This window comes from Topomyia yanbarensis, chromosome 3 (genome assembly GCF_030247195.1).
Source record: "Topomyia yanbarensis strain Yona2022 chromosome 3, ASM3024719v1, whole genome shotgun sequence".
NCBI classification, from domain to species: domain Eukaryota; kingdom Metazoa; phylum Arthropoda; class Insecta; order Diptera; family Culicidae; genus Topomyia; species Topomyia yanbarensis.
In genome coordinates this window covers 289826016-289852848 of record NC_080672.1, presented here as the reverse complement: position 1 = coordinate 289852848, position 26833 = coordinate 289826016, and the positions used below count along the sequence as shown (strand labels likewise).

The 26833-nt window shown below is 39.8% G+C and overlaps 2 protein-coding genes across 2 annotated transcripts in view; one reads left to right on the top strand and one right to left on the bottom strand.

The window, feature by feature from the left end:
• Positions 1–2318: 2318 nt before the first annotated feature.
• Positions 2319–9867, bottom strand: LOC131687973 (uncharacterized). The gene is made up of 3 exons (XM_058972081.1): positions 9771–9867; positions 2743–3245; positions 2319–2686 (listed from the first exon to the last, which is right to left on the bottom strand). The coding sequence occupies exons 1-3, from the start codon at positions 9865–9867 to the stop codon at positions 2621–2623; spliced, it is 666 nt and encodes a 221-aa protein (XP_058828064.1). The 3' UTR covers positions 2319–2620.
• LOC131691323 (uncharacterized) overlaps positions 3225–26833 on the top strand; it is a 68360-nt gene continuing 44751 nt past the window's right edge. The window contains exon 1 of the mRNA XM_058977615.1: positions 3225–3247. The gene's annotated coding sequence lies outside the window, so the exon portion shown is untranslated. The remainder of the gene's footprint in view (positions 3248–26833) is intronic.

Sequence of the window (26833 nt, the reverse complement as noted above, 5' to 3'; positions counted from 1 at the left end):
ATTTTCAACAATAATTTTTCAATTTCTCTCAAACTTGCAGAACCCGCCTCTGTTTATATAGCGGAACTAGCAGCAGTTCACTATAGTTTGCAAATAATTAATACTTTACCCCCGAACCATTACTTTATCCTCACTGATAGTCTCAGCACAATTGCAGCTCTACGCTCAAAGAGGATGAGAAATGCTGATAATTTAGCCAAAATTGGTGCACTAGATGGTGAAATATATGAAAGACCCATCGCTTACAATGAATTTTATAGCGCTTCTCGACAGAGGACACTTGCTAGTTGGCAAACATCTTGGGACAATGGAGATATGGGACGATGGCTACACTCAATTATCCCTAAAGTATCAACGAAGGCATGGTTCAAAGGATTGGATGTAAGTCGGGACTTCATCCGTGTGATGTCTAGGCTCATGTCCAATCATTATACTTTAGATGCGCATCTCCGTCGTATTGGGCTCGCTGAGGGTAATCATTGTGCTTGTGGAGAAGGTTACCACGACATTGAGCATGTTGTTTGGTCCTGCACTGAATATCGTGAAGCCAGATCACAATTAGTAGATTCTTTACAAGTCCGAGGAAGACCAATCCATGTTCCTGTTAGAGACATCCTGGCGTATCGCGATCCTCTATACATGGAACTTATCTATCATTTTCTAAAAACAGCGTCTATCAAAATTTAATTAAATTCATCTCCTCATACTCTCATCCAAGGCTAATCATTCACCAATTAAAGTGTCCTAGAATATTTAGTTTTTAAATTTAGACAATAACAGAAAAAAAAAGTAAATAAATACACCCGAAAATACTAGATCATTATGAAGTACAACAATGTAAGGAAAAAAGCAAACAATAAAGTGATTTCAGTGTTAGTTTTAGACAAAGTACTAGTATAGTTAAAATTAGTCTTAAGGATTTTTGTAACGTGCTATGTAAAAAAAAGAAACTGGCGTAAAAAGCTTTTGCAAATGCCGTGTCAAATAAACGTATGAAAAAAAAAAAAAATAAAATAAAATGTGCACTTTGTATTTTCATACTTAGATTAAATTATTAAATTAAAGATTAAAGATTAAATTATAAAAGAAATTATAAAAGGCATCTGTTAGACTATTTTTCTTCTGAGCTTTTGATAATTTATCAAACTTACATGAAATTTAAGCATTTTCGAAAAATCCAAGATATTCATAACCCCCCCCCCCCTCCACCCAACCAATTTTCTGTTTACGCCACTGATGTAAATTATGGAACTTGGAATCTGCTCAGGAGCGAGCCGAGGGGAGCTTTTCTGTCACTCTAATCGGTAGTGGTATTCCATGCTGTGATGGTGGGTATCCATATCATCATCATTATCACTTAGTAAAACTAAAATAAACAGTAAATTTTGTCAGCCAAAGTTACAAACTATTGCAGAACTGAACTGTGAAGGTATTCGATGTCCATGGATACTCACCTAAGGTGGGTGAACCAATAGTTGAAATAGTAGGTGGAGTTTATGTCTATTTTTGCTGACGTCGATGAATATATTTTCGGTTATTCGATCACACTGAGATCATGCGGCTACATCATTGTCATCCTCGAGATTTACTAAAAAATTTCTGAATGCTACTGAATATACTGGGACCCTGCTTGTCGCTTGATGATGTATCTAATTGAGTTAGACTCTTTATGTTTTATGTTTCATGTCAGAGAGCGAGTAAAGGCGCTATAAGCTAGGCGCATTAGCCAGGACAGGTCTAAATACCTCTGTCCCATCCCAGGAAGGAAGACCAAAGGAGTGACATTATAACCTTCTTAGCAAAGTCACTCCCACCGATTTACCAAACCCCCATCAAATTGAAACGGTTGCGTACGGTTGTTCACGTTTCTTCCTTATTCAAGGTTCAAAATAATACGTTGATTAAATTATTCATTAACTGAATAATATGATTGCCGTATTATTTTGAATCATCTTTATTTTGTACGCTGCACAGTTGGCCTGGCCGCTTTAATGCTTGTGTCATATTCAATATGTGCCACAAACATTAATAATGACAAGAAAAATTGTGGGCGAACGTCTGCAATTTTCCAGGATCCCTACATGTATTGGCTGTGTTTGTGTAGACTAGACTAGAATGCTACTGAATATACTGGGACCCATTTCGTAAAATTTTTCTTAATTTATTTCCAAATTATATCTACTGAAAATGCTAAATTAATTAACTAAGAAAAATTTAAGAACACAATAGTATCCAACAAGTAAGTCCAAAAGTTGTCATCCTCGTTTCTCTCCTCGGCTCAGCACACAGGGAAACCGACCCAAGAAGAATTAACGCATTAGTATTTCTGCCATTCCCAATCATCGCCGCACCATCATCGTCGTCGCCGTGCGCTACAAAAGCGATCAGTTCGATACACAATCTTTCCAGCTCGTGTCCAGCCTGTGGCGTACACTCATACACGTTTGTTCAATATTTATAGATATAATTAAAGTCGTCGACCAACGGCCGGTGGTTCGGTGGAGCAGTTAGGAGTGCAGCCTACCCCTGCAAACAAGACGACGCACCATTGCCAAACTTTTGATATCAACAAGCGCAGCTTTCGTTCCGCCCGCCCGCTTCTAGCATGTACCGGGCAGCTTCAAGAGGGTCTTTTGCATTCGTTCGCCAGCAGATCAGCGGACACCGCGCTGACCTTCCCCATTCCCTAAAACACAGAGTTAAATATAAAAAAATCTACATCCACAGTGTCTGAAGCAGCACCACCAAGGAGGAACTGGTGGGTCGTCCAGCTCGCGCGGTCTTTGTCGTCGTTGTGGTCGTTGCCGTCGTCGTTGTCATCATCATCATCATCATCATTCTCTTCATCGTCGTCGTCGTCGTCGTAATCGCTGTCCAAAATACAGAGCCCCAGCAAGGTCGAAAAATTTCAATAAGACCAGATTTCAACAGACTGCAACATTCCACTCTAACGGCGGTTCTCGGTCGATGCAGTTCGCGAGTTTCAGGGTCTGAGTTGATCCATCGGGATTCGGCAGCAGCAGCACCAGCAGCGGCAGTACCAGTAGCAAGTGCATTTAAAAGTTCGTGCAGATCGGGATCAAGCCTCAGTAGCGGTTGTTCGAAGATCAAGTTCTGATGGTAGGGAGGACACGCGTCCGTTACTGGCTGGCAGTGCTTTGAAGCACTTGATACTGCAGTATATCCCCCTCCATTTGGTCTAGTGATCAACAGTGTGCCACGGATGCAAATGTGTGCGTTGTGAGCTGTAAATTATATATTCGGCAGCATATAAGTTCGGTCGCATTCGAAAATATTATTAACATATTTATATTTCAAATATTTGCGCGATGTCGCCGAACCAGCGAAAGAAGAAAGCGAATACTTGAAGAGGAAGAAATGTGCGAAACATCAACTAAGTTGAGCTGGGGGTTTCGGATGGGTGCCAGTTTGGACGAACCGCACAAAAGTGTGTTTCAGTGTCGCGCGCGATCCGCGGAAAAACTTCACGCGGGCTGACCATTATCCGCATGTGGTGGCCCGTTTCGCATAGATGTGTACCGATTGAAGTGAAAAAAAACTGTTGTATGTTTTAAAGAGACGAAGTCAAATGACTCGTTGTTTATTCGGCACCGGGCGTCCGTGCGTTCTACTTGTGTGTTAGGTTGAATTTGCAAAAACTGCGTTTTTTTCATGGTCGTTTTCCGGATCTGCAACGGTCTCAAAGCAGTTACTAACCCTAAAATATAACACAGTGCTAGTGGAGGAGAAGGAGGCAAGTGTTTTCGAAACAGACTAAACGAAGTTGATATGTGTTTATGCAAATGGACCGAAGAGACTGTCAGAACTCGTGATAAAAATGGCTTGGTGACGCGATGAACCGAACCACCATCACCAACAACAACAACAGCCAAAAACGATTCAGACTCGTTGCTCCAAAACGAACGATACCCGGTCGGTGTTCGAAAAATATAATATTCGGCATATTCAGCTGCGCCGGGCTCCGTTCTGTTGTTTTAGTTATTTTGAAATTGTCTCAACGAAGTCATAATTCAACTTAAAATCAAGGATTACCACATTGTGTCAAATAGAGTGTCCGAAGTTGGCCGCTACGCTATGGGATTGACCTCTGCATGTTATTAATCGGTTGAACCTCTCACTAACAGTGGTGCATCGCAGTTCGTGATCGGCTTAAGTTTCCAGGCACTGTTCAGAATGCAACTTTACTAACTCAAACCAATCCATAAAACCAACGCTCATCGGCGGCGAGCTCAGCGTGACTTGGTTGCTTAATTAGGTCCAAACTCGGCTGAATGCAGATTAGCGGCTAGTTCCAAGTTGGACGCCAGGGTCAAGGGAGCAGCGAGACCAGATGTAATCTAGCCTCTCCTAGGCTTTGTCTGTTACCATCAGCCGTGGCGATTTGCTAGTCAGACATAGCCTGACAGAGGTTAGGTGAAATCTGAAGAAACGACAAAACGGCGAATGGCGAAAAATAAAATCATGGAATGGGGATGGGCTATTGTCAGTGAAAGGGTAGCGCAGTGTGTGGATAAGCAACTATGAGCGCAGGGGGTTTTTGTGCGATGTAGGTATATCTTAAAAGAAATGATTCATAGTATTATGATGGGCACAGGTAACCATTTACGAGCCGGTTCTTTGCGCAAATCAGAAAAGTGTGCTTTTTCAATTCTACTAAAATTTTTATTTTGAATATTTCATACAAATAACCATCAATCGATTGCAAAGAAAAGTTGACAGAAAATGAACGAGATTGGACGTCTAGAATGAAAATAAACGAAATCATTTTATAGGGTTAAAAACAGTATTTTTTCAATTCACTTCAATGAAAAAAGTTATGTTGAAAACAAAGGTATTCTAGAGACACTGATTATATTTTCAAATATCCAACATTTTATTTAAAACAGTTTTTTTATGAATGTCCATAAGATGTCTAGCAACAAACAAGATCAAAAAAGATTATAAGCTCTATACATATTCTACATACGAGGGTTGCTTGAAAATCACATTCTAACAGCCGATTTGGATATGAAAAACCGATTTAATCCACCTAACAGGGAGATAAGAAATTTCTTACAAATATCATTCATTGGTTTACAGAACTCATACGAAGTAGGCACCCAACTAGTGGTGGGATGATCATAGTTTCAAGCTCTGCACGAATAGTACCTCGAATAAACTGAAAAAAACTATAGAAAATCATTAAAACAAAATAAATTTAAAAATTTTTGAAGCAAAATTTGATGAAATGTTATCAAATTCATAAAATGAGTAGAATGATTAGTATAAAGCAAATTAATACAATAAATATAATTTGATTTCAGTTCAGTTCATTGAGTCAAAAATTAGACAATATAAAAAGTTATAAAATTAATGAAATCAATAAAGTAAAGAAAATAAATAGAATTATTTAAATTGGAAAAAAAGAAAAAAAATAAACGGAATAAATTGAATTCAATTATTAAAATGAAAAAAACTTCGCAATATTAAAATAGTTTTAAGATTTATAGGATAAATAAATTTGAACCAAATTAATAATTTAGATGAAATTAATAAAATAAATGAATAAGTGAGTGAATAAAATAAGTTAAATGAATGGTATAAAAAATGCACGAAACGAATAAACTGATAAGAATAAAATAAAAAACCTATTTTAATCCACCTAGCGGTGCAATTGTGCCTTTCTCAATCATGAATCACGAGAATGTGTGCGTTGTTTATATTCATTAAAAACTTTTAAATGCATATATTACATTTTATTATTATACATCACATGACAACTATATACAGGAAAATATCATTACTCGAGTTCTAAAATTTTGAAAAAGAAAAAACAACCACGGTAATATTGAACTGAAAAACCTATTTTAATCCACCTAGCGGTGCAATTGTGCCTTTCTTATTCATGAATCACGAGAATGTGTGCGTTGTTTATATTCATTAAAAACTTTTAAATGCATATATTACATTTTATTATTATACCTCACATGACAACTATATACAGGAAAATAAATCATTATTCGAGTTCTAAAATTTTGAAAAAGAAAAAACAGCCACGGTAATATTGAACTGAAAAAAGGTGCGAAATCGGCAAAGTCCCAAAAAGTCGATTTTTATAAAAAAAATGTTTTTCGAGATAACATAAAATCTCGACGTTTCATGCATTTTAAAGATGTTTGGCATCAAAAATACGAATTCGATTTCTGAAATTTCATGGGGTCCCCCCTTTGAAAAAAAATATCAGTTCAGGCTTATATGGGAATTTCATGTGTGACCGGACCGTTCAGTCTATATTTCCGGAACCATACAAGCGATCCGTGCGAAATTCTATAGACATCTGTGGGGATAATATAGCTATCATTTGGGACTAAGTTTGTGAAAATCGACCCAACCATTTCCGAGAAACTGATATGAGTTTGCTAGTTATGAAAGATGGCCGCTTTTCCCGGGCACTTCCGGAACCGTCTATGGTGGTTAATGTAGTCAACGAAAGTTTGGTTGGCCGTCGGTGACCTAGAACAGCAAATTTAAGTTGTTTGAGAGACATTTTAGCGAAATTTTTACCTTTTTTGCTTTCATCGGAGTATCGGTTTGAATCACAATTTGCTATGTGATCGCACGCCACAACCTGCAACTCCGGAACCGGAAGTCGGATCGGGATGAAATTAAATAGCCATTTACGGGGACGCAATACCTTTCATTTGAGGCCAAGTTTAGTCGAATCGGTCTAGCCATCTCCGAGAAACCGATGTGACTGTTATTCTGAATTTAGATACTTCCGCCGGGGCTTCCGGAACCGAGGATGGTGGCCAATGTGGCCAAATAGACTTTGAATGGATGTTAGTGACCTAATACTACAAATCGAAGCAGTTGTGGTCATATTTTGGAAAAATTTTCACCTTTATACATTCATTGCAGAATTTATTAAAATCGACATTTTCTGCGTGTTCGTACTTATCACCCTGTAATTCCGGAACCGGAAGTCGGATCCATTAGAAATTCAATAGCAGCCTATGGGAACGTTGCACCTTTCATTTGGGACTAAGTTTGTAAAAATCGGTTCATCCATCTCTGAGAAAAGTGAGTGAGATTGTGTTCGCGTACACACACACAGACGCACATACACACACACACATACATACACACACACATACATACACACACACAGACATTTGCCGAACTCGACGAACTGAATCGAATGGTATATGTCACTCGGCCCTCCGGGCCTCCGTTAAAAAGTCGGTTTTCAGAGCAATTGCAATACCTTTCTATTGAGAAAGGCAAAACGAATACAATAGACAAATACATAAATTAATAAAAAGAATGCTGAATGAATGAAATGAAATGATTATATATTCAATCTTAGTTCTATATTCAAAAAAAATCTTACCCAGCAGCTCTCAACCTTTTTCGTACCACTTAAAAATTACCCTGGGTTGCATCGATTTTGTATGCTATCAATATGTTAATTTCAGTTTGTTTGGAAACAAGACTGAAATTTCAATTCAGTATACTCGGAAAATATGTTTTGCTTCGCGAACCCCCAGCAACTGCTTCACGGCCCCCTAGGTGTCCGCGTACTTCATTTCTTGACGATATCGTTCAGGATTATCTAGTATTTCCGTTTTATATATGGACACTAAATATATATCAGGAAAACGTAACGTTCAATTTGTTTTGGAATTCAAAGATGTCTTTTTAATCACAGATTTCTGAAAAAAGAAGATAAGATGAGATAAGGTCACATGTGGTTTCAAGCCCCTTAAATAGGTTTGAGAGAGAGAGAGAGAGAGAGAGAGAGAGAGAGAGAGAGAGAGAGAGAGAGAGAGAGAGAGAGAGAGAGAGAGAGAGAGAGAGAGAGAGAGTACTGATGAATGAGACAAGTAAATATTTCAAAATATTCGTTTGCATTGAAGTAAATAGGTGGAAATGTCTAGTCTATGCTTGCGGTTTTATTGTTTTATTTATTGTTTTATTTGGAGCAGAGCAAAGCCCCTGGAGTTAGGTTTCATTCAAACCCTTTCTCCACTCAGACATAAAAGCTCCCCATCGTTTGTACCAACAGATTACAAACATCCAAATGATATATTCCTTGTTTGGACGTGAGTCTTTGTTTTTTTTCCTTTCTTAAGGATTCTTTATGAACGTGTCCACTGGAAAACAGACAGAGAAAGAATGACCGGAACAGTGAGAATGAAGAAACGGTGAAAACTCACCTTTACTGGAAACACTGAGAAAAGATATGTCCTTAAGCAGGAATCGAACCTGCGATCTCCCAGTCTCTAGTTGGGTGCGTTAACCACTCCGCTACCGAGGAACTGTGATGATGTCATCACATGTTCCAAACAGTTTTTGTGATCACCGCTGCAGTCTCAAATATCTCCTAATTGACCCATCGACCCCCAATGTCTCCTCCTATTAGGTCCAGTGGACTGCGCTCAATGCTTGAGATATTTATTATCAGTGTTTGCCCCCTTAGCTAACTCAGTCGCCGTCGGACTTTGGCAGTGGGTAGAGCTATGGAGGGGCATGTAGATGTCTGCAAATCCAAATGATACATTTTACAGCTTATTTCTACAACTAACACTAACACTATAATTTTGCTCAGTTCGATTTCTCATCTTGCGCAGTTCAGAAGCTAAAAATCGCTCCTCTGCTATAGCAGGACAGGCAATCAAATTTTACCCGTGCGCTGCAATGTCTAGTTGCAAAAACAAAGTTGGGTATCTACTACCTAGTGTGTGAGAAGTGAACAAACAATGAGTGACAATACCAAGCCAGTTTATAGCCCACTTTGGCTGTGTTGCTGTTGACGTTTCGAAATGTTCGGTAAGACCATCGATCCGAGAAGTAGAGTAATTCTTGAAGGTGAACATGAAGCTCAACATAGTAGAAGTCAATGCTGTGCAATTCCATGAGGTACTGATTACGTTCCAAAATATTAAACAAGCAGAATCATTTGATACACAGAACGTAATCGAATGTAATGACATTTTATATAGCATCCCAACCTACGTATTATAACACCATTGAAGTTAAGCTACATGACTTTCCACCGCGTACTAATCCCGCTGTTATCTAACTACACCTGTCAAAATACAGTGAAGTGGAAACCATTACGGAAGACACATAGAGGAACTTCTTCCCAGGTCTCCGCAATGGAGTTCTTGTTGTGAGTATGCCTTAGATAGCCTTAGTGAAAATTAACTTTTATTTTTTACATATTGTAAAAATCAAAAAAGGCCCACGGCTCAGCTATGCTAACGCATTGAGCTCTGTAAAATAAACCAAAAAAAAAATTATAATTTTGCTACAGTATAATTAACATAGGGACATAAGCTAACTTGACAAAGAATTAACAAATAATCGCTTAGTGACGTTCCGGGAAAAATGAAAGTCAACAACATAATTGTCGATAGTACAAAAGCCGTGCAATCAGTTTATTGCAATGCTATCTCTTTCCAGTCATCCTTATAGCCTGCGCATTGTTTCGTTGAGAAATCTCATTCTGGATATATGGAAGTCCTATACAAACCACGAAAAAGACTACTAATTGAAACTCCAACTACAGCGTTCTGAGCATAGAGCAAATGTGGGCAACTAAAATTTTTGATCACATGCCTGCACATAGTGCAACGTTTCGAAGAGATATTCCTTCATCTTCAGAGAAAAGCGGGGTTTGAACATTAATTAGTTATAGTTTTCAATAGTACCTATTTTGCACGTAAGAATATCCGATAGCACACCTAGAGACACCTAAGTGGCAGTACTTTTTCCCAAATAGACCACGTACTGGTAGATGGACGGCATTTCTCCGATGTCATTGATGTGAGGACCTTCAGAAGCCCAAACATCGACTTGGATCATTATCTCGTGGTAGCAAAGATTCGTGCACGATTATCCAGCGTCACGAGTTCAAGAAACAACAGAACGATGCGATTGAATATTCAACGTCTTTCGGCTGAAGGTGTAGCACCTGAGTATCGCCAAAAGCTGGATGAGCGGATAGATGAGACCAACGTAACTGGCAATGTCAACAGCATGTGGGAGGCTACCCACGAAGCTGTGACTATGACGGCGCGAGAAGTGATACAGCTACAGCTCAGCGGCGCCAACGAAGCAGTTAGTTCGTTGAAGAGTGCCAGAGAGTGACGAACTAGTAGAATGCGGCCAGAAGCCAGATTCAACGGTACAGGGAAGCGAGGAGTGGGGGAAACGAATCCAACTCGAAAAGAAAAGGCAGCACGAAAAAAGTGTGATTGCTGAAGCACGGACTGGAATGATATGCGAAGATTTTATGCAACTGTCAACGGTGCGCGGCATAAATCAGCGCCAGTACCCGTTATGTGCAATGACCGAGAGGGAAATTTGCTGAAAGACAAAACAATGGTGGCTACCAGGTGGAAGGAGCATTTTGAGATTTTGTTGAATGGCGGAAGTGAAAGTGTATCTAGGAACAGGATGACGGACAAGCTGTGTATCCACCAACACTAGACGAGGTTAGGAACGCTATACGTGAGCTGAAATCGGTAAAGCTGCTGGGAAGGACGTGATCCCGGTTGAACTTCTCAAACACGGTAGTGAACAGCTGCACCAAATAATCCACCTCATTATTCTAAGAACATGGGCGGACGAAGAATTACCTGCTAGTTGGCTGGATGGACTCATTTGCCCAATCTACAAGAAAGGGCACAGACTTGAGTCCGCTAATTACAGGGGGACATCTCTCCTGAACTCGGCGTACAAAATACTGTCGCGTATCCAGTTTAGCAGACTTGGGCCGCTTGAGGAGTCCTTCATCGGTGAATACCAGGCTGGTTTTCGTAAGGGCCAATCAATCAAGGATCAGATGTTCAGCCTGCGAATGATCCTAGACAAATTCCAGGAGTACACCTTGCAGACCCACCAACTGTTCATTCATTTTAAAGCGGCGTACGACTCAGTGAAAAGAAATGAGCAGATTATGTCAGAACATGGTTTTCCGGTGAAACTGATTAGACTGATACGTGCGACGTTGGATGGTTCAACAACAAGTATTCGGATTGCAGATGAGATCTCAACCTCATTTGTGAGACTGAAGCAAGGCGATGATCATTCAAATTTGCTGTTTAATATTGCTCTTGAATGAGTTATCAGGAAAGCTAGTGTGCAAAGGAACGGAACTACCATCACAAGGTCGCATATGCTTCTTGGTTTTGCGAACGATAGTGATATAATTGGAATCGATCGTAGAGCAATAGAAGAGGCCTTCGTGCCTTTTAAGATGGAGGCAGCGAGGATAGGCTTAGTCATCAACTCAGCCAAGACAAAGTACATGATCGCAGGTAAAGAGAGAAGCAGGTCTAGTGGTGTTGGTTCCGAGGTAGTTCTTGATGGTGACGTGTTTGAAGTGGTCGAAGAATTCGTTTATCTGGCGACAACGATATTTCCCGTGAGGTAAAAAGGCGCATTGCAACTGCCAACAGGGCCTTTTACGGTCTTCGAGCATAAAGTGCTACGAACGGTACTCGGCGGGATATGCGAAAATGAAGCATGACTGAGACGCATGAATTATGAGTTGTACTAAGTATATGAAACTGCGGATATTGTTAAACATATCAAATACGGTAGACTGCGATGGGCTGGTCATGTGGTACGAATGTCGTAAGAAACAAATGCGAAAACAATATTCAGCAGGGAGCCAGGAAGAGGACACCGACTTCGTGTGAGGCCACGAACACGTTGGCTATGCGCAGTGGAAGAGGACCTGAGATCTCCTCAGTGCAGTACATTTAATCAATGTAAAAATATGTCAAATAGAGTTTTTTTTCTGATGTAACAATTAATACTGAACACAAGTTTTTGGTTTTCGATACTTTGGTTTTTCAAAAAAATATACAGATCAACATGAAACACACGCTTGTGGGCACGATAGGTCAGCCGCTTGGGGGCACTATAGGTCACTACTGATCGTCTCACAGTTAATCAGCCAATGCTTAATCCACCAATGCTTAAACCACGGAATGAACAACTTCAATTCCACACTCTGGTGATTACGCATGTACAAGCCAGACGCAGCTGCCGAACATGTTTTTTCAACATTTCCTTTTGCGGTTTCATGATTTCTCTCATCATATGCCGCTTCTCATTTTCTTATCTGAATGACGTCAATTTAATTTTATAAATAATCTGCAGTATTATTTCTTTACAAATAAAAGTTGAACCGCTGATTTTCTAGGCGTATACATTGTTTAATTTAACCTCGAATATTGTGGCCCATCCAACCCCCAGATTTTAAAAGCATCGAAAAAATGTACCTTCGTCTTATTGAAATTAGCTTGAAAAATATTTAGCCAGACATAAAACCATTACTGCCAAAACGTTGTTAGATGTATAACCTTTTCAACGAGTGCTTGTTTGTCAAAATCAGCGCAAAAATACCATCGCACGATCTCGACAAAGAAAACTGACCAACTTTACCCCACTCTACCCTTACTATAGTTGAAACGCGATGCCTTATATTCCATTTGCGTCGATTCTAGCTAGATATCCAAATCATGGACTCCAACGCATGATTTATAAAACGAATCATTCTACTTTTTCAGTCGATCAAAGCAAACGTAAACATCACGCTCTTTCATCAGCTGTTAGAAGAAGAGCGCCCAGTATTGTACTACAGCGAAGACCCGATTTCATCAACCCCCGATTTTAACTACCCCCGATTTTATCAGCTTGCTGACCCGATTTATCAGCTTCATATGAAAATTGATAGTTGGTAGCTTGATGGGCTCTTGCAGACGAACAAAGCTGAATTCGAGTAAATCCTGTCGTGAAGCATACTTTTCTTAGAGATCCGAAACATGCAAAAAAAATTTTTTTATTTTACACTGTTAGACCCCTTAAGGAAAATTTAAGCTAAATAATCAGGAAAGGTTATGAGGCGATATCTAGGGACTGAAGAAGAACATTTTAAGAGCTTCGGTTTCTTAAAAAGAAAGAAACATACACTGAAAATAAAATCCAAACGTTAATTCTATTTCCTTCAAACCACTTAAAATCCATATGAAGAAGAAATGCTAATGTTATCACGCGCACACATACCTTCTATGTGTCAACTGTATAAACTATGTATGCGCCACATAAGTTATATGTGCGTAATGTTATAGAATCGGATTTAATGTGCCTTATGGTTATGAAATGTGAATGTAAGATTATTATGGCTTGTAAATGCACACATTAGGTTTATGTGCCAGCAAATAGTGTCTATCTGCCACCGCTAATTGCAAAATCTATGTGTAAAATCAATAGGCAAAACGTTTAAATTTTTTTGAGTGTATATGTCCCGATTTTGTCAATTTATCAGCCTAAAATTCACCAAGGGGCTGATAAAAACGGGTCTTCACTGTAGTAGGAAATAATCATGCGAAGGCTAACAACTGGCGATGACTAGTTTCACATTAAAAATTGCATTGTTCTGAACCGAATTTTATGTCCAAATGAAAATAAAATCTCCGCAATCAGCAATCAATTGAAATTATTGATTGTTTATACCTTAAATTGCATTACAGTACATATTTTCAGGTTTAGGTTTCAGTTTGGCCGCACTGTCGGTTTTTCCTGTGTACTGGATGCATAAGGTTTGATTTGATTGTGGTAGTGGCGATAATGCGTACCGCCGTATTCCTGAATCAAATATAAATATATATGTGCACAACAAATAAAGAATACAACTTGAGCTTATTTTTGCACACCTGCTTTAGCCAAATAGATATTGTGGTTATCCCATATGCTTGGCTAGCAACAAAGAGGTGCAAAACAGGGTCAAAATAGGCTCTACTGCCACGATAACACATTACCCTACCTAATCATTTTTTTGCGATGATTTGGCGATTTATTGCTGATGTTGAAGCGTGGACCCTTCACTATACACCAGAGACGAGGTGACAATCAATGCAGAAGATTAAGAAGGAAGAACCGGCTCCAAAGATGGCCATAACAGTTCCACCGACAGATAATGTAATGGTTCTTGCCGGGGTCGGGCATAGCGTAGTTGGTAAATCGATTGCCTTGTACGCAGCTCACCTGCGTTCGATTCCCAACCCCGCACATAGGGTTAGAAATTTTTCCAAAGATATTTTCTAACCCGAAAAGAGACGACTACCCTAAGGTTTAAACCTTTAACCCTTGTGAAGGCAAGCTAAAATCCTAACGTTAAAGGGCAAGCCGGGCCTCTCAGGCCCGTCTAAATTCAAGCTCCGTTTTGTCGTTCTCATATAGAAAGGTTATGCAATCGGTCGAAATTTCGACTTTTTAACCGAGACCCGCAGGGCCAAATCTCTTATACCATTCGACTCAGTTCGTCGAGATCGTAAAATGTCTGTATGTGTATGTATGTATGGATGTATGTGTGTGGCAAACAATCTCACCGATTTTTCTCCGATGTGGCTGGGCCGATTTGTACAAATTTAGTCTCAAATGAAAGGTGCAGCCTTCCCATCGGTCGTTATTGATTTTTTTATTGATCCGACTTTCGGTTCTGGAGTTACGTGTTGAAGAGTACAATCACACAGCAAATTTCCATAGAAACTGATACCACCATGATGTCCAAATGATGCAATATATATTAAAATATGTGCAACATTACTTGGCTTTGCATGATCATTAATGACCCACCGAAGGCACTTCGACCACATTGGCCAGCTATGGCGGTTCTTGATGCCCCGGGGGAACTTACCAAGTTCCTAAGATAATGTCATACCTATTTCTCAGCGAATTCTTTACCGATTTTTACAAACTTGATTTCAAATGAAAGGTACAGCATTCCCATTGATGCCCCGGGGGAACTTACCAAGTTCCTAAGATAATGTCATACCTATTTCTCAGCGAATTCTTTACCGATTTTTACAAACTTGATTTCAAATGAAAGGTACAGCATTCCCATTGGCTGCTGTTGAATTTCTGATTGATCCGACTTCCGGTTCCGGAATTACAGGATGATGAGTACGAACGCGCAGCAAATCTCGATTTAAGCGTATAAGGCGATGGATGTAAAAAGGTTAATTTTTCCAAAAGGTGAGCACTCCGAAGATCACGTCGACTGTCGATTGGTTCTGAGCTCCATTTCGTTTGAACACGACCAATAAATGTTTCTGGGCTGCTATTAATTTCTTCTGATGCATAACCGGAGTACATGAATATTTTCTGCATCAGATTCATCGTCGGAAGCAATATCATTCACATCTTCTTCCTCGCTTTGCAAATCAGTTTCAGAATCGTCTGCTGTTGAATTTGCTCGAATTTCTTCCATTATTTCAGATTCTTTGAGACGATTGAAAACATATGGCATATCGTCTTATAGCCATTTCAATTTTTTGTTGCTTTTAGATCCTACAATTTGAATAATTACGACAACTATAACACAAAGAATAGTCAACAAAAATAGACAATAACGACAGAGTTAGGTTACGTTGTATCCAAATAATTGTCAAGTAGACCACAGTGGGTGAAATAAAAGTATTTACCCAAAAAATATGACACACGTCATTATGGCATGCTATTTTTACATTTCTTATAAAAGAAATGTATAGAATTCGCTCAAACTTTCAAGATTTTTTTCTTATAAGAAAAGGTAAAAAGATAAAATCAATCAAAACATGAAAAAAATTCCTGCTAATATGAAAATGAACTCATCAAAATGTTTTTTTCAGATAAATATTAATGTATAAAACCTGTGGTATTCCTAGTAAATATTGCATGCATACCGGGCCTGCCAGGCCCGGCTTGCCTTTTTGTGCATGTAAAAAATTCAAACATAGCTGCGCATCACTCCATAGATGAAAATTTCACGATTTTTTATTTTTGTTATAGATTTCAAAGCTACTTATCAAAATTTCCATGCCCAAGCTTATACTGCATACACATTTTTTTGTAACTAAAAAATTGTAACGTGCCGGGCCTCTGAGACCCGGTTGCCTTTTTGAGGGTTAATCAAAATAAAAAAAATGATTCTTGTATCCTGGGTTAACAAAGAAATTATCATGGTCGATTACCTGGAAAACAGAAAGACCATCAATAGGGAGTATTATGACCAAGTTTGTCTTCACAACTCGCCCTGAGCAGAAGCTAAAAATCGTCCCGCACAAGTGAAACAGTCAATTCTACCTACAAGCCGATCGGTGCCTATCGCACAAGCAGTCCATATCATATCAGTGCACAAACAATATTGTATTGTTACCCCCGGCTGCAGAGTGAAATGAGTTTACCAAATGAAACAAAAGTGCCCGTGCTACGAGATAACACGATTTCGATCAACTTTAATAAAACTCGTGTTAGACCCACAGTTCAGGAAGTGGAGCAATTAGTTAAAGTTAAAATGGAGCTTAAACTCGCCGAAGTGACGTACATTCAGCTACATCCCGTTAAAAACTGTGTTTCGATCACGTTTAGAAGTTTAGCACAGGCAGAAAACTTTATTGAAAAGAACAACATGCAACACGAGTTCGAGTTTAATAACACCAGAATCAAGATTACGGTGCATATGAAAAACGACATGGTGGACGTACGTATCCATGATTTGGCCGCGCGCACTAAGAAAGATTACATCAAACAAATCATGTCGCAATATGGAGAAGTAGAATGTATTACGAATGACACCAGGAGAAATTTTTTCACCGGCATTCCCAACGGCGTTCGTATTGTGAGGATGCGAGTGACTAAACCAATACCTTCTTACATGACTATCGAATGCAAATCACCGAAGGATGGCGTGGCCTATAAGCAAACAACACTTATCACATATCCCGGGCAGACACCAACATGCCAATTCTGTAACCATACAGCCCACTACGGAAAAACATGCGCCGAAGCAACTAGTCAAAACTCATCTACTACAGCCAACTCTAACAAGCAGCCACCGACACTTTCAGTTAAACCAAAAACAACGATCCAATTAACCAATAATGCAGGTACAACGACCACGATAACCGCTCCCAAACCAACAACTAGCATCACCAATAAAGAAGAAAATACCGATGAAGACGGATTTACAACAGCGATCCGTAAGAACAAGAAACAAATAAGAGCCTCTGATCGTGAACAGCAAGAAAGCAGTTGACATGGACGGGAACGATAATGCGAGAGAAGCAGACTGAATGACCCCCAAGCGGCTTCACCGCCAAAGAAAGGATCTCAACACGCAGCAGCAAACTGCGTCAACAAGATCTAGAAGACCGACATTCATAGCATTTTATATTTTTTTTACTTATTGTAAAAAATTAAAAGACCCACGGCTCAGTTGTGCTAACGCATAGAGCCGTTTCAAATATATCTTTAGATTAAAAAAAGGACCAATTAGATCCTTCAATTAAAAAGAAACGAACTAGTTTGATGATGAGAAAACTACTATTGAGAGCCTAGAAGATTCCATTGGAAATTAAATTAAAATTTGTCTGACTGCGTGCTGTTGGCCAGGGATTTTAAAAGCAGCCTCTTATCTTTTGGAATAAGAGGTTTTCGTATCTGTTTCGAGTACTTTTAGCCTAAATGGAAGTGTCTTGACTTTGAATAGAGCTAAAACCGAATTGATTTCGACAATTTTTTTTTATCTTAAAATACGTTTATTTAGGCCCAAATGCTGTAGCTTAACGAGGCCGATAATTCATTTTTTTTATATTACATGTCACATGTTAGTGGGGGAAGGGAAAGCCGTATTTAGGGGCGGCTTGCTCCCCTCTTATGTAAGTAAAGGAAAAAGGTAGGAAGTGGGATACATATTGTGTAATTGACATCGTCGTTTGCTGATTGATCATTGTGGCGGATATGCACACTTTGTTGTAGTGTTGTAGTTTCAAGCCTGTAATCGCAGGGGCGAGGGGAGGGTCGATATTTCGGATAATTATTGGCACTCTATATCATCTGCATGTGCGGTATGTCATGATGTTCTGGATAGACGGTTATCAAGAAGGGTATGCACCGAAGACTCGTGAAGCAATGCCATATTGTAGATACAGGGATAGGTTGGTGAGATTCTACTGTGAATGAGAGAAGGTAAAATGTATTAAACTTGGACATCAATGGTTTTCAAAAAGATATAGATAAGAAAAATATAGGGATGGTCACGGCTTGCCAGGACGTCCCGGACTGGCACATAGGGTGATCTAGCTCGGGCCCGAAGGGAATCTATTAGTTGGGACCTGGCAACACAGTACTCTGCGCACAGCCAAACAACATGCTCGATGTCGTGATAGCCGTTCTCACAAACACAATGATTACTTTCAGCAAGCCCTATACGACGGAGATGCGCGTCAAACGAGTAATGGTTGGACATGATCCTTGACATCGTACGAATAAAGTCCCGGTTCACATCCAACCCCTTAAACCAAGCATTCGTTGATACCTTCGGGATAATGGAATGTAGCCACCGTCCCAGATGCCCATTGCTCCATGAGGTTTGCCAACTATCGAGCGTCCTCTGACGAGAGATACTGAAAAATTCGTTGAAGCAAATTGGTCTTTCGTAAGTGTCGTCTTCTAATACGCCCACCTTGGCTAAAGAGTCCGCCTTCTCATTGCCCGCAATAGAACAATGTGACGGGACCCAAACCAAGGTAATCTGGTAAGATTTTTCAGATAAAGCACTCAGATATTCCCGTATTTTCCCCAGGAAATACGGTGAGTGCTTTCCAGGCTTCGCCGCACGGATGGCCTCAATGGGAGCTGAGACTATCCGAAACGATGAAGTAATGGTCTGAGGGCAGAGTGTCAATGATCCCGAGAGTATACTGAATGGCAGCTAATTCTGCGACGTAAATTGAAGCAGGATCATTGAGTTTGAATGAGGCAGCAAGATTTTCGTTGAAGATACCGAAGCCTGTGGACCCGTCGAGAATTGATCCGTCAGTGTAGAACATTTTGGCGCAGTCGACTTGATGGTATTTGTTATAGAAAATATTTGGGACCACTTGTTGGCGAATATGATCCGGAATTCCACAAATCTCTTCCTTCATGGATGTATCGAAAAATACAGTTGGATCAGAAGTATCTAAGAGATGAGCACGGTTGACGTTATACGTAGATGAATTGATGTTCTGTGCCATGTAATCGAAGTACAAGGACATGAATCGGGTCTGAGAATTAAGCTCGACAAGCCTTTCGCAATTTGCAATCACCAATGGGTTCAGAATATCGCATCGAATGAGCAATCGATATGAGAGGTCCCAAAATCGATTTTTCAGCGGAAGAACGCCCGCTAGCACTTCGAGACTCATCGTATGGGTCGAGTGCATGCAACCCAAGGCAATACGCAAGCAACGATACTGGATTCGCTCCAGTTTGATGAAATGTATGTTCGCAGCGGAGCGAAAGCAGAAACATCCGTACTCCAACACTGATAATATCGTTGTTTGGTACAGCCTGATTAGGTCTCCTGGATGGGCACCCCACCATGTTCCAGTTATTGTACGGAAAAAGTTGATCCTTTGTTGGCACTTCTGTTTCAGGTACCTAATGTGACATCCCCAGGTACCTTTAGAGTCGAACCATACCCCGAGATATTTGAATGTTGAAGCCTGAGCAATAGTTTGATCCATTAATTGAAGCTGTAGTTGCGCTGGTTCACGCTTTCTAGAAAATACGACTAGCTCAGTCGACGGCTTTAGGACCTGTAATAGAGACCACACCGTCATCTGCAAGCTGCCTTAGCGTGCAGGAATTGACAAGACATTCGTCAATGTCATTCACGTAAAAATTGTAGAGGAGAGGGCTTAGACATGAGCCCTGGGGAAGGCCCATGTAGCTAAATCGTGATGTCGATAAATCGCCATGCGAGAAATGCATTTGTTTTTCAGACAACAGGTTTAGCAAAAAGTTATTTAAAATTGGCGAAAGACCATGCTGGTGCAACTTCTCATAAAGAATGTTGATCGAAACTGAATCGAAAGCCCCCTTAATATCAAAGAATACTGATGCGATCTGCTCTTTGTTAGCATATGCCATTTGAATTTCTGTTGAGAGCAACGTAAGGCAATCGTTCGTCCCTTTGCCTTTGCGGAAGCGAAATTGTGTACCTGACAGTAAGCCATTTGTTTCGACCCAATTGTCGAGCCGAAACAGGATCATTTTCTCGAACAACTTCCGGATACAGGACAGCATTGCAATCGGACGATACGAATTGTGGTCGGAGGCTGGTTTTCCTGGTTTTTTAATGGCGATGACCTTCACTTGCCTCCAGTCATGAGGGACAATATTACCCTCAAGAAACTTATTAAATAAATTCAACAAGCGTCTCTTGGCAGAGTCTGGCAGATTCTTTAACAAGTTAAATTTGATTCTGTCTGGCCCTGGGGCTTTATTGTTACATGATAAGAGAGCAAGTGAGAACTCCACCATCGAAAACGGTGTTTCGTTCGCGGTATTGTAAGGCGACGCGGCGCGGTAGATTTTCTGTACCGGGGCGGAATCCGGACAAACCTTCTTGGCGAAATCGAATATCCAACGGTTTGAATATTCCACGCTCTCGTTAGTACTGTTTCGGTTTCGCATACGTCGGGCCGTGCCCCAAAGAGTGCTCATCGATGTTTCTCTTGTTAACCCGTCGACAAACCGGCGCCGGTAACTGCGTTTCTTAGCTTTCATTAAATTTTTCATTCGCTTTTCTAATATCGCGTACACTCGATAACTAGCAACTAACCCGTCGTTCCGGAAGGTTTTATACGCGGCAGCTTTCTCCGCGTACACGTCTGAGCACTCTTTGTCCCACCACGGGTTGGGAGAACGTTTTTGGGTGTTCACGTCGGGTACTCGTTTCGTCTGAGTTTGAATCGCGCTATCGATAATCGAGTTGGACAAAAACTTATATTCTTCCTCCGGGGGAAGTACCTGTGTTGAATCGATAGTTTTGGATATCTCAGCAGCGTAGCTCTTCCAATCAATGTTTCGTGTGAGGTCATAAGGAACATTGATTGGTGCCGATGGTCTTGAACCAGTGGTGATTGCAATTACAATTGGTAAGTGGTCACTACCGTGGGGATCAGATATTACCTTCCACTTGCAATCTAACCGTAGTGATGTCGAACATAAAGATATGTCCAGTGCACTTGCTTGCGCAGGTGGTCTAGGAATCCGTGTCATTTCCCCTGTGTTCAGAATTGTCATATTGAAGTTGTCACAAAGGTCTTGAATTGTCGAAGATCGATTATCGTCGTATAGACAGCCCCACCCCGTACCGTGAGAGTTAAAGTCTCCAAGAAGCAGGCGGGGCGAGGGAAGGTGTTCAATCACGTTGGAGAATCTTCGATATCCGATCATGGCCCTAGGAGGAATGTAAATAGAAGCAATGCAAAGATCTTTGCCTTTGATTGTTGTTTGACAAGCGACAACTTCAATGCCTGGCGTCGAAGGGAGGTTGATTCGATTGAAGGAGTAGCACTTTTTGATCCCTAAAAGTACCCCCCCATATGAGTCTTCTCGATCCAAGCGGATAATGTTAAAATCGTTGAAGTTGAGGTTTATATTAGAAGTTAGCCATGTTTCACATAGGGAAAATGCATCACAATGATTGTAATTTAGCAAGTGTTTTAATGAATCAATTTTGGGGATAATACTTCTGCAGTTCCACTGTAAAACAGTGATCAGATCCCTGATTCCGTCTAATAAGTTAGCCATCGAAGGATACGATCGCTGTAAGGAGGGGCCATTGTTCAGTCAACTGTTTTAAAAATGTTCTTACTGTTGGTAGAATAGCAACCAGCAAGCTTTTCATAGGATCGGTAATGTTGAAAGCTGTGAATATCCAGTCCACAATGTCAGAAAATTTAAGGAATCCCGTTTTAGGTTGAGTTTCTGACTGTAAAATTGGAGCACTTGGGATTTTTGGTGCCCCTGGGAGTGTTGGGAACTCCTGGTTGTATCTCAATTTCCCAAAACCAGGAGGTATTATCTTCGGATTTGTACCAGCACTTCCAGTTGATGAATTATTTTTATTTTGTACCCTTGTTTGGGACAACCTAGGACCCTTACGAGGAAGTTCAGGTGAGTTTTGATTAGGTCTTTTCCTAGAGTTTCCAAGCGGAGCCAAAGAATGCCCCTCGCAAGGGTCGTTAGAGGCGTTATCATCAGTTGGCAAGAGAGCGAATGGGTTTTCGGAGATAAGTGGAACAGCTCTTTTAAGCATTTCTGCGTAAGAGCGTCTGGAGCGATCTTTGGCGGATCGCTTCAGTTTATCCGCGCGAAGTTTGTACGTTGGGCATGTCAAAAGTGCATGCGGATTCTCCCGACAGTAAACACACTTCTCAGCGGGCCTACTGCAAGTATCATCCGCATGGCGTTCCCCACATTTACCGCACCGTTGCTTGTTGCTACAGTAGGTGGCCGTGTGACCTAGCTGCTTGCAATTGGAACAATTCATGACCCGCGGTACAAACAGGCGTACAGGTAGACGAGCTCCTCCCACTTCAACGTAGCTCGGAAGTGCAGATCCGGCGAAGGTTACGCGAAACGAGTCTGATGGATAGTAATTACCATCTTCGATGGACTTTGAGTGCAATTGCTTGCACTCCAAAATCTTAACTGATTGAAGGTTAGGGTCCTTAAAGCGGCCAGCCCCATCATTCATCAGATCATCGATAGTTAGACCCGCATCACTTACCACACCGTCGATCTCCACATCACGAGAAGGGATGTAGACGCGATACTCCAGCGTAAAGAGGCTATTGCTAACGATATCATTGGCCTGTTTCAAGTCAGTAACGACTACGCGCAGTTTATCTGACTGAACCTTTTTAATCTCGGTTACGGCCGAGTAACGTTTTGTCAGCTCCCGTGCAACAGTTATGCTGTTTAACGGTTTATTTTTGGGCCGAAAGTATACCACCCAAGGACCAGCGGATCCATCCTGGTAAACCTTGACTCGGGGGGGGGGGGGGGGCTGTGAGACATTGGGGGAAAGTGGGGGAAGTGGATCGACCATAACATTATCTGTCTCAGTATCAGATATACGTTCTTCTTCCCCATAATATTCGTCTTCGGAGGGTGATCCTTCTGTTTGTTCCATTTTGTTGCGGGAGCAACACGCTCGACCGCACTATTTAATTTAAATCAAAATAAAAAATCAAAAACAATAATAAAAAAAATCGATAAGAAAAGTAAAAAACGAAACACTTCACCAGTTGGTTCCTGACGAGCTGGTAGGTGAATTGATCCTTCGTTTGTTTTATCCGTCACCAGCGTGACCTTCACACAGTAGAGAGCTGATATAGCTCGTCTAAACAAAGCCGTCTTTCAGGCAAGAAAACTGTTTAGTAACGCACTTCACTGCACTACTTTAACCGATATCGCAGGTAATAATTATCACTCGCGGGACTGTTTATTAGTAATGCTTTACTGCAGCCTCTGCCACAGCAAGCACCTTCGTACTACCGAAAAAACTAAACCACACCGGAGAGAACAAAAAGCACTTGTTTCCCGGTACAAAGTTGGGTTACGAATGATTTGATTTCGACAATGTTTCATATCGAAAACAAACATTCGCTGTCGCATCGGAAACGAACTCTATTGGTATGTGTACGGGCCAGCGTTGCCAGATACACCGATTTTTATACTCGACAATCAATACCGGTATACCGATAACGCATCCAAAAACAGTATTTTTTATACCGATACATAACAATTTTATTTATAATTAAACTTCCTGTTATGGAATATGATTAATAAGCTGTTAGAGTGTAAAAAAATGCCACAGCACGGTGTTTTTTTTAACAACTTTATGCAAAAAAATTCAGCATCTCTGAAACTTCAGGATATGAAAGATGGGCTTTCCCCTTTCATTTGAAACCAACATCAAAATAATCCGTCGGGGGTCTAGAGCAACTTTTTTTTTGAAGTTTTTTTTTCGTAAAAACATAGATTTTACAATAGAACTAGTTCATACTTCTGTCCCTAGATGGTGCTTTAGACATTCGGACAACACTAAAAGTGAGAATCTGATAGATATTTTAATTGTCTACAACTTTGTTAACAACTAAAAACAAATTTGAAATTATCCGGAAAAGTTGTTTAATATTTTAACAAAGTCTAAGTTAGTTTCACAGAATTAATTTAATGCAATAAATAAAGTGGTTTGTAACTCAATTCAAACGCACTTTTTTCATTTGCAAAATACCTGTGTTTAGTTGAACAGTGCATTCAGCGGAATTTGAGAGCTTGGAAAGTCTCATCTTTTAGCTGAAAATTATAATTCCAGATTCCACCTGATATAGGGCACCATTAATATTTTTGGGATGAAAAGTCATAGATAAGTGTTGACCAAACTAGTATAATATTAATATTCTTTTCCAAGATGGTGAGTGATTCCTCCCGCAGAAACAGCTTTTTCAATGATGTATGTCTTCTTTTTCATTTTTTTGATTGTTCTCGGGGATGACTGATAACTATTCTTGCATGAACCTCCTACTTTGCTAGCATAAATATATAAAATTCACTTGTCCTGAACTTCAACCTTTATATTTGAACAAACTCAATAAAACTGTTAACACCATTGCAATATTTCGCGAATTTCATTGGAATGCTTGGTTAAAAACGCTGATAATCTTTTTCAAAATTAACTCAATGTGACAAACAGTGAACAAAAAACTTAGAGTTTTTGGATAAAGATTTTTTATTGGGATATATCCGTGGATTTTTTATGTATATAAGGTTTTTCTTGTACTCAAATCATATTTTGTTTTCAAAAGTAATAAATTTCGCATAATCTAGGATCAATTTATTAACGATTTCTCGCATAATTGATAAGAAATGGCCGTAAAATCCAACTGCCACAATATACTTTGCGGAAAAAATTTGAATAAATCGATTCACGCTAATCACTAATTTGGACAGTTACTTCTTTGGTTTGTGTTCAATTATAAACTGTGTCCCCCAACATTTCGTCTTGAACAGAATTATAATAGCTGACTTAAACGATCATAACCTAAATTATGCGACGCATGGTCCTTTCTAAAACATAAGAGTTAGCGAACCCTTGTAACCAAGCAATACCTTCCGATGAATGGTAGTTCCTTCGAACCTATCGGGAAAGGTTACAAACATGAATCAAAAGCAGAAATGGTTTTCTGTCTCTATCAAACATCCTAATTTTCAAAAGGTCAATAGGAATTGTTAACGAAGAAGTTGTAATGAATCCCGTCAAATACTGTCATGTCACTAAACCAAATTATTTTTTTTGGTAGTGAAATAAGTGCAAGAAAATACATTTCCAAACCACTAGGCCTCGTGTGAAACTATCTTAGATATAACTTCGTTAAAATCTTAAAAACTTTTCCGGGTGAATTCAAATCAATTTTTAGTTGTCAACAAACTTGTAGACAATTAAATTGTCTATCAAATTCTCACATTTAGTGTTTTTAGAATGTCTAAAGCTAGGGAGGGAATATGAACTAGCTCGAGTAGTAAAACCAATATTGTTACGAAAAAAAACTTAAAAAAAAGTTGCTCTGGACCCCCCAACGGATCATTTTGATCTTAGTTTCAAATGAAAGGGGAAAGTCCATTATTTCATATTCCGAAGTTTCAGAGATGCTGATTTTTTTGCATTAAGTTGTTCTAATAAATACACCGTGCACAGCATTTCATCATCTGGCTAGAATTCTGTCTGGTTTCTGTCAAAATACTGGCTCAAGTTCAATAACCGATTGCGGTTGAACTCAAAAATTTGTTTATACATATTCAAAAATAACTATAATTCAACACTGGTTTGCAAGGATGAAGTTCATACCGATAAATACAAAAATACCGATTTTTTTTTGAACATATACCGATATTATATAAAACCATCTGACAACGCTGGTACGGGCCTTCACGTGTAGGTCCTAGCTTGTGTTGACTCCTGTCAAACTCCTTCGAGCCGATCAAACATGTGAAAATCTCACAGTCAAGACTGGTGCTTTTGGGAATGTCGTACTGGAATAAGAATGAGAAGAAAAGCAGATAAATAGGAACCATCGAAAATACACACATGTCTTATATCCGACCTCACAATTCGCTATATTTGTGCTGTCAGGTTAAGCTTTTAAGTTAGAAACTTCCTTAGTAAAGTCTCCTACATTCCGTGATTTTCGGCATAAAAATATTCATTACAAAAACTGCACAATAAAAAATAAATCTAACGTGCGTAGCTGATAAAAGAAATTTGAATATATTGTAGAAATTCCAGAACGATCGTTTTTTCAAGAAAAACGGGGGTTTAGTTTTTAGGGGTTACCTAAGAGACGCTGCGGCAGAATTGATTTTTTGAAAATTTTGATTATGAAAATTAGTCTATACAACACTGTCGGGTACAGCAAACTCCTCTAAATGGTAACAGCCCTTTCGCGGCGCACAACAAATTCGCACATTGAATGCAAAAAACAGGAAACATTTTTTCATTTAGACTCATTCCGGTAAGTATTTATAATTCAAACAGCATGTTAATAAAAAATTCAGCCATCATCGTCGAGCTGATTTCAACTTTCACAAATTTGAGCGCGCACCACCAACACCGTCTTGTCGTGGAAATAAATAAATAAATAATGGCTTCCAAAAAATTACCATATTATAAATGACGCCAACCTTTCCATCCAATTCGGGCTACACAAACAGTATTGGTGGTTGCCGTTTGGGATACGAAATGGAATGGACATCAACGGAAACTCGTTTTCGGCACGGCACAAATTAATGGCACTAAAACGTCATCGAGCGAAAAGGCTTCCAAAATCTCATTTCAAGAAACAGTCGCTCGTGCCAGGCGAATAGTCAAACAGCGAATGATTTAAATATATTTCAGTATTTACTACGATGTATGAGTTTCAAATGTAATTGATCAAAT

Coding starts and splice junctions, on each gene's coding strand:
- LOC131687973 (XM_058972081.1), bottom strand. CDS start 9,867: ATGATCCAAGTCGATGTTTGGGCTTCTGAAGGTCCTCACATCAATGAC. Junction 3,246..9,770: donor CGTGGTCTATTTGGGAAAAA/GTACTGCCACTT, acceptor TATAATTTACAG/CTCACAACGCACACATTTGC. Junction 2,687..2,742: donor CCACCAGTTCCTCCTTGGTG/GTGCTGCTTCAG, acceptor TCTGTGTTTTAG/GGAATGGGGAAGGTCAGCGC.